Here is a 12377-nt window from a genome sequence, read left to right as displayed (position 1 = left end):
ATGAAATTGCTTACAGATTACAAGGTCTACACAATGTTTGAAATGAGCTAGCTGTTACAACTACATCTGATCTTGTATTACCCAACAACTGATATTGTCATTCCACACTCATTGAGGAAACATGTTGTCGATGTAGCACATGAAGGGCACCAAGGAACTGTCAAAGATATGGTTCCCAGAAATTGACCGCATGGTAGAGCACAAAACTTATCAGTTTGCCATGCCACGTAACCACAATGTCAAATCGTCGTGATCCTCTCAAGATGTCCAAACTGCCTCTGGGTCAATAGATTGAAATTCATGTTGATTCCTCAGATTTGCCTACAGGTGAAGACCTATTTGTTGTCACTGATGACTACAGCAGATTCACAATCGTGGAGCTATGCCAACTTCAATGAAAGCAATCATCCCAAAGCTTGACCAGATCTTCACTTTGTTTGGAATCCTTCAAATGGTAAGAAGTGAAAATGGACCCCATTCAACAGCAAATTCACAAATTCACAAACTACCTCGGGTTTACTCACAGGAAATTCATACCTTGTTGGCCAAGGGCTAATGGTGAAGTCGAGAGATTTATGTAAACCTTGGAAAAAGGGACAGGTACAGCTACTGCTGAGAACAAGTCATGGAAATAAGAGCTATATCACTTCCTTCATAATTATAGAACGACACCTCATGCGACTACTGGAAAACCTCCAGGAACACTCATCTTTGCACATCCTTTGCACACAAGTCTTTCTGAGCTACCCCGCAGAGCTAATGATCAACATGCATGCGAATGTGATTGAGAACAGAAGGATCGAATGAAAGTGCATGCAGAACAAAACATGAAATTTAGAGCTACACGGCAAAAGCCAGGAGATAAAGTACTTGTGAAACGTGATGGTCATATTGGAAAGAAGGCAACCCCTTATGACATCCAACCATTTGTTGTGACCAACAGAAAAGGATCAATGATCACGGCTAAGTGCAGTTCACAAATCATCAAAAGAAATGTGCCATCCTTCAAAGCAGTGAAAAACATTGAATCCGATTCCGACATCGACACTTCAGATGAAAGTCATGAGTCAAATGAGAGTACATCTGATGTCAGACAATATCCTAATTGTGAGAGAAAACACCAACCATACTTAGGTGACTATGTTACAAAATGAACTATTTATGTTTAAGTTTATCATTTATAGTTTTGGAAACAAACCATTGAAACATGCTGTGTCTCTCACTAACTAAGAAGGGGAGGGATACAGTGTTGCAGTGTTTTGAAATTGCAATTGTTTTGTGCATTCTGTTGTCTAGAGGCTGCTGTAGAACACACATGCTGGTAAAGTGAAACTAGAAGACAGAATAAAAGAGGACTTTATGTTCAGCAGCGTGCAGTCTTTGTCTTTCTGTCTTTGCCTCATATCTTATACCAAACTCGGCTATACCTCACTCAAGTCCCGAGGACATCACAACATTCTAGATCCATCCTTTTTATGTGTTTGTATCACTTTTGATCCACCCCTTGTTATCCTGTTGTACGCATTAAAATTCCAGGGTAAAGGTAGTCTGTGAGCTTGTGTCTTTTTTATGGAATTCTTTCTTTTGTGACATGATAAAATATTGCTCCGGATATATCATCGATGTGGAGTTTTGGTCATAAGGGTACAGAACTTCATGATGCCACAGGGGAAAATATTCTACATCAGATGCCTCCTTTCAACCAACAGTTACAAATATAAATGCAAATGTAAATGTAAGGGGTGACTGAAAAACAGTCATAAATATAAATATATGCTTTGCAACATTTAGGATTATGGAACTGTTCAATAGATTAATTCAATTAAAGGAGCACTACATGACAAACTAATAAAATCTGAGTGAAAGATTTAATTTATATTGTGCCTTTCATGACATCCTACAGCGTTTTACAACCAGTGAAGTACTTTTGAGGTGTAGTCACTGTTGTAATGTTGGAAATGTGGCAGTGAAATTGCACCCAGGCAGCTCCTACTGACAGCAATGAAATTAATGCCCTGATCATCTGTTAAAGGTGTTGGTTGAGGGTTAAATGTTGGCCAGGATACTGGAAGACTCCTCTACATGTCTTTGAGTGTAGATGTGAAATCTTTCACAGCCATCTGAGAAGACAGATGGGGCCTCAGTTTAATACCTCAACTGAAAGACAACACCTCCAACAGTGCAGCATAATAGTTAAGCGGTATCCTAGATGACATACTTAATCCTCTGAAATGGGACTTGAATTGACAACCTTCTGATTCAGAGGCAAAAATGCAACCACTGAGCTACAGCTGACACTGTTTGGCTTGTTTCACATGGCACGAGAATACAAATGTCATTAAAATGCATAATTTTATGTGATGCTGTCATGATTGAAATGATACATGACTCATTTGTCTCCCTGAATCAAAAAAGGATTTGCTGGAAGACTTTTCGGTGTCAGCCGTAGTTGAGTTTTTATCAACAGTTTCATTATAATTATCAATGGCAAAGAAACATTTTTATCTAACATGAGAACATAACAAGTAAAATAACTAAAAATAAAAGTCCAGATTCCAGGCATGAAAGGCGACTACAACTTCCACACACACAGGTGTGGTAGTGTAATTAGCAATATGGCAATAAAAAATGAGATAAACAAAAAGATCTATTTTACATTATAAATAATAATAAATAGAAAGAAGGACTTGAATCACAGAATCGTTACAGAGAAGGAGGGCATTTGGCCCATTGTGTCCTCACTGGCTCTCTAAAAGAGTAATTCCCTCAGTTCCATTCAGCCTTCTCCCCGTAACCCTGCACATTCTTCCTTTTCATATAACTGTCTAATTCCCTTCTGAATGTTTCAATTGAACCTGCCTCCACCACGTTCACAGGTGGCTCATTCCAGACTTTAACTGCTCGCTGCATGAAAAGGTTTTTCCTCATGTCAGTTTTGCTTCTCTTACCAAATACTTTAAATCTGTGCCTTCTTGTTCTCAATCCTTTCATGAGTGGGAACAGTTTCTCTCTATCTACTCTGTCCAGACCCCTCAGGATTTTGAATACCTCTAACAAATCTCCTCTCAGCCTTCTCCAATCTATCTTCATAACTGAAATTTCTCATCCCTGGAACCATTCTCATGAATCTTTTCTGCACCCTCTCCAATGCCCTCACATCTTTCCTAAAGTATGCACCTGGAACTGGATGCAATACTCCAGCTGAGGCTGAACAAGTGTCTTATACAAGTTCAACATAACTTCCCTGCTCTTGTACTCTATGCCCCTTTTAATAAAGCCCAGGATACTGTATGCTTTATTAACTGCTCTCTCAACCTGTCCGGCCACCTTCAATGACTTATGCACACATACACCTCGTCCCTCTGCTCCTGCACCCTCTTTTGAATTGTATCCTTTATTCTATATTGTCTCTCCGTGTTCTTCCTACCAAAATGAATCACTTCACATTTCTCTGCATTGAATTTCATCTGCCACCTGTCTGCCCATTCCATCAACTTGTCTATGTCCTTTTGAAGTTCTACACTTTCCTCCTCTTAGTTCACAAGGCTTCCAAGTTTCATATCATCTACAAACTTTGAAATTGTGCCCTGTACAGAAAGGTCTAGGTCATTAATATATATCAGGAAAAGCAAGGGTCCCAACACTTATCCTCAGATCCTGAGAACTCCACTACAAACCTTCCTCTAGCCTGAAAAATATCCGTTAACCACTATTCTTTGTGTACATGTTATTTCTGTTTGCAAATAACAGGGCCCTGTGTATTAATATATGTAGCTTCCAGTATGCACAAATGTGTCACACTGCAAACCCGACTGACAATCTTAAATTGGTTGTCAGTGTAATTCTTAGCACACTGAGGGTCATTTAGCAAATGTTGTCCAGTCACAGAATCACATCTAATGTTGGACACTGTGTTTTGAGTTTTGCAAGCACGGGCTGGTTGGGTATGGCCTGTATATAGGCCGTACATTCCAAAGACTGGCGGATCGTATCAAACAACACATCCCTTCCGCTGTTTGCAACGGACAAGGTACAGGCCGTACCCAAACAGCCCGTGCTTGTACACACATTGCGCCTGTTTCAGCTAAACAAAATAAGGGACAGCCATTCGCTCGTTCATTCTTCAAGGCAATGCCTTGACCAATCAGAGTCATGCTGTCTGGTTTAAATTTCAAACAAAGCTTGGCAGTTAACTGTCAGTTAGCATAAACTGGCGCATTCTCCATGGCAACGCCTCTACCAATCAGCGTCCGCTTGTCAAGCAATCAGCACTCTCTTCTCATACAGTATAAATTTGTTGCTTTCCCTTATATTGGTATTCTTGCTAATTGTCCTGATGAGTGTAAGATGAAAAGTTTCGACAAAAGGTCTCTATTTTCAGCAATACTCAAGTTCTGTACTATCAAATGACTATTTCTAAAATTGCATATAATTACAAACATTTTTGTAATGTGAGCCTTGCAAGCCTTACTGTTTGCTAAAATATTTATAATTTGACTTCAGTACTAATTCTGAATACATAATGTTATCCATGAATGAAGTATAAATCCAAATGATTTTAGTTAGGCACATTTGGCAATCATAAACAGGAGAGAAATGAAGATTACCTTCTTACATACAAAATCACCAGGCAAATATACAACTGACTTCAGCCTGAGCAGCATGTCATATATCATCTGTTGGTCACACTCCTGGAGAGACAGGGAATACAATATTGATTAAAGCCCAATCAGATAGGTATTTCAGTGGCTTTTAGATAGCACTAAATTTACAAATACCTAGGAAATGGTGCTTCTTTCTTGTTTACTGAATTATGGAGAGAACTGTAGGGTTGCTACCAACAATTCCTCCCATCCCTATGCTGTTCTTCCAAGGTGTTGGTGATGCCTATCTATGTGAATTACTAAAGTTATATTGATATGGGAGTTATTGATTTGGGCAGAATTTTAACCAGCAGGATGGGAGAGGGGAGCGGGTTCATGCTGGCAGGGGGTTAAATCCCCCCAAAATGCCAGCATGTCAAAAATCCAACACGATCCTGCTTATTTCCGGATTTTACCAGGGAGACTTGAAATAAAGGGCATGATTCATTTACATTTTCCAATACATTAAGACAGTGACATTTCTAAAATCACACAAGCGAATTCTCTTGTGCAACTAAAAGGTCTTTCTTTCCATTTTCTAATTACCTCTACGTAGTGCTACCCCTGTGGCTTCAGCAGAGCTACAGGCAGGCAGCTCATTCCCTGCTCTGACAGCTGAGATGCCAGTGGTGGACTTCCTCTGGGTTTTGGGCTGGTGAGGGCCTCCTCAAAGACTGCTCCTCCTGTACTTGTGCTGGGGTAGACTTGGTTATCAGGGCAGGAGGCAGCATGTGGGGCTGTGACTCTGGGAATGGGGGGGTAGGTCAAGGGATGAGAAGGAGGAGCACCTTGAACAGTGTCCCCACTTCCATGTCCTTTCTCCATCTTTCCTGTAATGGCCACCCACAGTTCCCTGCTAGCCAAGAGCCGGACAGCACTTTGCTACACTTCAGTGAGGTGCTGAACAGACAAGGTGAGGTTTTCCTCCATCCAATTAAAGTGGCAGACTGAGTGTGCAGGCCATTAGTCAGGACAAGCATGCACTCAGGGGCCTGTCATGCCTGGTGCTCCATGCAGGTGGCCACTCTTTCCATGGAAATGCCAACAGAAAATGTGTGAGGTTCTACTACTCGAAAATTGTCCTCTTCATGGATGACCTCTGAGGCTCAGCATCTTCATGCAGCTGAGCAGAGTTTGGACTGTTCTGCACCCTCCGGCAGGGACTCTCCTCTGCTGCCCCTGCATCCAATACCTACTCCTGCTCACTTTTCCTGTATGCCTCACAATGTGACAACCTAGCAAATTGCCTTGGAGTCCCTACCAAGGTGTGTGTATCTGAGCTGGTAGAAAGTGTGCATGAGTCATTGACCATGTTTCCTCAGAGTGTGCAACCTCCTCTGAGGACTACCCGGCCTCCTCCCTCTCCAGTTCCTGTGTCATGCTTGAAGGACCTGTGGGAGATGAAAGGCTTGAATTCAAACAGACATGGGCAAAGGGTAACAGCAAATCACCATTTGTGATTGTTATGCGCCATGTGGCAGTGCGATTTCTAATTCCATCACCAGGTACCTGGGAAACCCACATCTCTCCATTACCAATGGTCAATACACTCGCCACCCTGCTGATCCCCAAGGCCTCCTCCTCTGCAGTGGTCAAGGTGGCTATGACTGGAGGGCCACCCACCATTCTTTGTCTTTCCCTGAAGTTCTGCAATCTCTTCTGTAAGGAGAGGAAGCAGAGAGTTATGAGTTTGAGAAATGGATTTTGTGGAGAGGATGGAATGACCACATTTGTGGAGGGTGACTGTGAGGGATCGGTGTGATATAGCACTAAGATGTAGGTGAGTGTGAGCGTAGAATCTTCAGATGAGGATGGGTGTGTTGTTCTGAGAAGTGCTGTGCAGGAGAATGGTTGAGAAGTCAGAGTGAGGGGGTTGGCACCTGAAAGTGGGATGCCATTCACCTGATGAAGCATTGGACCTCTTGTGGCATTGTATCTAGACGTGACAGACCACACTCCTGCTGCTCACTGCATCTGCCACTTCCAGCCATACCCATTAGATCTGAGAGGCTGGCATCTTCCTCCCCTCTGTGCGAGTCAATACTTCTCTGTGGGCCCTCACAGCCAGCAGCTGGACTTCCAGTGAAGAGTCAGAGAACTAAGGGACAGCCTGCCTGCGTTACACTTTTATTCTTGTGCTTACTGAAGCTTCAGAACTCAATCTGGAATGAAGCCATTCTGACCTCTATCGGGTTCCCTCTAAATAGAAATTCTTCCATTGGTGATTGGTTTGGAAACCTAGAAGACGGATGCTAAAGCTGTGACTGAGCTAAACACCGTGTCAGTTACATGCAAATTCTGCTCTTATTTCATTGTCTTGTGGACTGCTTTCCACCTTGCAATAGTGGGTTGGTTACCTGAGCTTGTTGAAACTGGTTCTTATCTAGGCCAAGTAATTGTACTGTCGATTATGATTTAATCTAAGAACAAAACATGTTTGTTAAAAATCAGTAACACAGGATTCAGTGTATAACATGGTATTTATAATGATTAATTTCACATTTTCTTGGCAAAAGAACAGAACATTTTGACACTGAAAAGAAAAAAATACTGCTGCTGTTACCTTGTTGCTTATAATTGCTGTTCAAACTTAGCTGTCTGCAACAAATGCTAGTGTAGAACTGGAGGCTGATGCATTTATCACTAAAGACCGATATGTTTAGTTAGATCATTTCACTGCAGGGAGTAAGCTGATTTTTTTGCAGTACGCTGTATTTCTTCACCATTAACAATAAATCGTGTACAGGTTACAAAAAAAGTTATATTTTCATGTTTTTGTTGGTCCTTGCAGTGATGAATATCAACACTGGAAATAGAATATATTTGTTACCCACATCAACACTGAGCAGTATTAGAAGCAGACTAAAGCTTACTCAACTCGCTCCCAATAATCTGTCTTTCTGCCAATCGCAATGAACAACCCTTATTGTGTAAATATGGTTTGATTCTTTTTCTCACAGTAGCCATCTTTATGGGATCTCTAAGTCATAGTCAATTTCTGTCAAATCATGTGCATTGTTTACATGTAGTAATTGCTGTGGATTCACTCACACTGATAGAAGCTGAGTTGAGATTTCCCAAATTAATTTTATATATTAACGTTGCAGTAGGAATCTGGACAGGACTCAAATCCAGGAGAATGTGCCAACTAACAATGCCGTATAACTCATTATGTTGCTTGCTTGCCAGTTCAAAGATTCTAATGCAATAGAAAATGGCGTGGAGCTAGGCCAGGCTTCATTAATATATTCAAAAGATGAGTGATATCGTAACACTTTCAGCCCTATTTTCTATGTTTCTTTGTCCTATTTTCTGGCCATTGCATCAGTACAATGCCAGATCATAATCATGCATCCACAGTTGCTAGGGGATTCACTGCAAGTAGAAGTTCATTTAAAAGGCATAGTATGATTAAGTGAACAGTTTTTAGTCCATTTTGGCCCTGATTTTCTAATTTTTCTGTTGTTTCTTTTTTTCTTTCCACTTAGGCTTTCATGAGTCTTTGCAGTAATCGCAAAGTTGTTGTTGCCTTTCCTTCCGGCACTATCTGCGTGTACCAGGCTTTTCTACCTACAGGCAGGAGGACTATGACCGTGATTCATATTTCCAAGCAGGAACGCAGCAAAGTGAGCAACTGAGCCTGTCTGGGAACAGTAGCAGGCAGGCTCAGTTGATTTTAATGGCTGCACCCCTCATTTGGCTGCTGTCTCCCAACCAAAAGTGCAGGGAAGTCTTTGGAAGCAGCTGGCTGGCCAATTAAATTGTGCAGGTCAGAGGAGGCCGCCGAACCTGGAACTAAGGTAAGTGGATAGGTGCGGTGGAAGGGAATACCAGAGTAAGAGAAGTTTCTTGTGGGGTTCTGAGGAGCACTCCTGATCCTCAAGAAACCTTAAAAGACACAATGACTGGGATTTTAATGCTAGCGACAGGGGTCTTGATGTGCGGAAAAAGTGATGCTAAGAGCCCTGCGTCGCTTCTTCTCCGGAAGGCCTGCTGTATTTAGTGTCAATCAGGCACTTAAGTGGACAGCAGCGAGCCTTCCATGGGATCAAGGACAGCCGCACCAGAAGTCCCGCCCTCAAAGAGCTGCTCATCAATCGGAGGCCAGCAGCTCTTCTACTGAGCAGCGCCATCGTGGAGGGGGAGCTGCTGCCGGTGGATCAACTACCTGAGGCCCAGGAGCAGCGCTGAACCAAGGTGGGTCAGGGATGGATGTTTCTCGCAGAATGGGGGGGGGGGGGTTCATGGGGGAGGGTGGTGTAGTGCGTTGCTAGCAAGCGCAAAGGATTGACTATCAGCGGGATCCCCCCTACCCAATGCCGGGTCCCTCGTTCAGGCACTAAGTGCCTTTTAATGAGGGACCCCCCAGACTCGGGAAGCAGCCTGCATGGTTTTCTGTGTCATGCTTCCCGTGCAGTGACAGGGCCACCTGTTGCATGGCTAATTGCGGTGGCGATGGGATGAGGCCCTTAATTGGGGATTAATTGCCGAGTTAAGGGCCTCAATTGGTGACAGGGCAGGAAGATCGCTCACAGGCTTGCCTGTCACGGACTAAATTTTGGTGGAGGCAGGAAGGTGGCAGGAACCATGCCCCCCAGCATCCCACCACCGCCCCCACCCCACCGCCTCGCCACCATCCCACCCGATTTTATGCTCTCGCCACCTCCAAACCCACTGCAGGGACAGCATAAGATTCCTCCCAATAAATAACTTACTTACTGGGACTATTCTGGGCTTGGCTCATGTTCCTGGCAGAATTGGTCTGACAATTTAGCCACCACTGCTCCCTCACTCAGACCTCAAGTTAAATTGCCAACAATGCCCCAGTGATGATATTGGAGCCCGATCTCCACATTTAAAGATCAACATGCCAGCTTGGGGAAGGTATTCATGCCTCCCGCAATGTAAAATTGGAGTTGGTCAGTGGGAATAGAGTGGGTAAGTCCTCTGCTTCCCTGCTTGGCAAAACCCAGTGGGGATAGGTGACAATTAAAATTAAAATTACCCACTCTTAGTTTATCCCAGAAAAAGGAATTAAAATGAAGGTCTATGTCCTCAAATTATACGGTGGAATACATGTGTATTAATGTTTAAGGTGATTTCAGAAATTTCTCTCTCCACTATTTAAGCAGATGCATTAATGTGGATTAACACCTCCACTAAAATAGCAGGAATGAAAGCATTGCAGCAGTCTGAGACAACAAGCCATTGCTTATGACTGTCACACTATTAGAGAAATACTATTAAACATTGTCAGCTATAATAAATCCTGTCATATACACATGCTGATTTTTGGCAGACTCGTTAACATGTTTGCACCAGACTTCTGTGAATTCTATTATTTTAAATGAGTTAGTAAATATGTTAAAATAGCACAGTAAGGAAATTAATGCAAACACATGAACAATGTCCTAAAAGTAACACACAGAGGAATTTCAAAGCACACTTTCAACAGTGTATTTGCAGTTTGAAAGCTTCATCTAGTGACTCATCTGAATGTTTTTCAGTATGATTTCCAAATAGACAGAATCCAGCTAACCAGAGGCAAGCTACAATACACATACCTTAAACAGGTTAACTTTGCTGACTATTGCATAGTTTTCATCAATGGCAATGGACAGCTGCATCTTTATTGGCATTTTTTCCAATAGCTCAGATGAATCTGAAAGAAATAAAGTTTATTTTTAATGCAGAAGAAGCCACCAGGGAACTCTCTCAAAGAGGAAACAATGTGTGAGCCCAGCTTACATACCCAGCACCCCTTGTGATTCCCATGTGTATTCATACCATTTACGCACACGATTTTGGACATGTCTTGAAACTGAATACGTATTCATGTACCTCATTGTGCTCTCAATAGAGGTTTGGTAATAATTCTTGCCTGCAGTGGCTTTCCCAATAATATCATGCATCTGAAAATGAGGAAAAAGGCAGACCCATGAGGCATTTTCATCAAGTGCTGCAGTAAGCTTACTTGATCCTCTATTGTTAAGCTGCTTCATTGTACTCTTCAATTGAAGATCTTGGCGATCTATCTAACAAAGAGTAAATTATGTATGGATTCTGGGTGTATGAAATCTTAGATTACTTACCAGTTGAGGAAACCCCAATCTTTTAGACCAACTATTTTTGCAAGTTTTCAGCTCATACACAACAAAAATGAGAGAGATGTATAATGTGCAGCTGTCCTGATATTACCTGTTTTACACCATTTCCCAAAGTCAGAATTACCCCCAATGACATTAAAAATAATATTATTGTTACAGTTTTGAATTTCGTAAATGCTTGACGGTTTGAAGTGGATAAGCAGTTAATGTTGAATGCCATTGATATGCTTTGGTTCTCCTAAAATTTTAGGAGTTGTGAGGTGATTCTACTTGTTTAATCATCTTGGTTATACTGGAATGTGATAGCTCTTAGTAAACTGAACACAGCTTCGCCTGACAACGCAACCAAGCGCCGACATCATCAATGCAGTCTGCGCACATGCGCGGAACGCATTCATCCTTGTGTACGTGCAAAATGCACCAGAGCTTTGCCAGCTTGCCAATACTATTGCGCGCATGCGCGGGAATACGTAATCACACAAAAGGGCGTCAACCTCCACGCAAATTTTGGAAAGCGGCCTCAATAATCGCCTCTCTTCCCCGCTTCCTCCCGCAATCGGCAACTCAATCACTGCTTTTCTTTCCTGTTCCCTCCCGGCATTCTCTCCCACGCCCGCTTGCTCGCTGCTCCATTTCACCACTCCCAACTGGTCGGCGCTCCATCCCGCTACTCGCTTCTCACCTCGCATCTAGCACCCTGCTCACCCCCCCTCCTGCCCCAACCCACCGCTTCTCCGGGTGGCGAGGCAGGGAGGGAGCGACGGGGAGAAACGGGGACCAGTCGGGCGCGGGAGAGAACAGCGGGATGGAATGGCAAGCAGTCGGGAGTGGCGGGATGGAGCAGCAAGAAGGAGGGCGCGGGAAGCTGAATGTGGTGATTGCGGCGATTGCAGGAGGGAGCAGGGAACCGAAGCGGCGAACAAAAGGGAACTGTTGGAGGGTGGTGGAAGCAGCAATCACAGCCATTGAGGGGTGAGGGGGTTTGGATTAAATTTTGTTTGTGTTAAATTGAGCAGCACCATCTTTATTACTGGCAGCTGCCTGAGATGTTGCAGACAGTGGCGTTTCTGTTGATGAGGCTGCATTTGCGCATGTGCCAGTACTGCGCCACCGAGTGGTTGCATTGTCAGAAAATGCAGCCTAAACTGAAACCCTTTGATCGTGTGATTGACTGTGGTAAAAAAAATGACTGACGGGGAAAGAAATGAAAGCAATCTGGAAAAAAATATGCTGGAGACAGCTGTGATGTTTTCGGGACTGGAGCAAGGTTTGGATGAGTTTAGTAAGAAATATAAGGCAAAGACTGAGACAGAGGCAGCATGCCTCATAATGGAGTCTTTATTCAGTTTTACTTTCACTTTCTCTTTCAGCTCCCTCTGCTGGCTCATGTGTGCCTGGTAGCTTCAAGTGAGCAATACGTACAACGCAATTCTCAAAACACTACAACATCTTAAATAAATGCTGAGCAGTCTGTCTCTAACGTAAAAGTATCAAAGCTGGCCATCATTTGTTCCTGAAATTGGAATTGATGTATTAAATTCATATGATTTGCTCAAGCAATCCAGAATGGAGAATTTACCTGAAGTTTAAGGGGATAATCAATTAAAAGAAAATGCAGTCTAGGTAG

General features: G+C 43.0%; 1 protein-coding gene across 1 annotated transcript in view; it reads right to left on the bottom strand.

The window, feature by feature from the left end:
* LOC137370260 (cyclic nucleotide-gated channel beta-3-like) overlaps positions 1–12377 on the bottom strand; it is a 171800-nt gene that overhangs the window by 62891 nt on the left and 96532 nt on the right. Inside the window, exons 12-14 of the mRNA XM_068032639.1 lie at positions 10396–10555; positions 10208–10305; positions 4608–4691 (exon numbers count right to left, since the gene is read on the bottom strand). Of these exons, the coding sequence (XP_067888740.1) occupies positions 4608–4691; positions 10208–10305; positions 10396–10555 (342 nt within the window). The remainder of the gene's footprint in view (positions 1–4607; positions 4692–10207; positions 10306–10395; positions 10556–12377) is intronic.

The sequence above is a fragment of the Heterodontus francisci genome, chromosome 5 (assembly GCF_036365525.1).
Source record: "Heterodontus francisci isolate sHetFra1 chromosome 5, sHetFra1.hap1, whole genome shotgun sequence".
Lineage (NCBI taxonomy): Eukaryota > Metazoa > Chordata > Chondrichthyes > Heterodontiformes > Heterodontidae > Heterodontus > Heterodontus francisci.
This window is presented reverse-complemented; position numbering and strand designations above follow the sequence as displayed.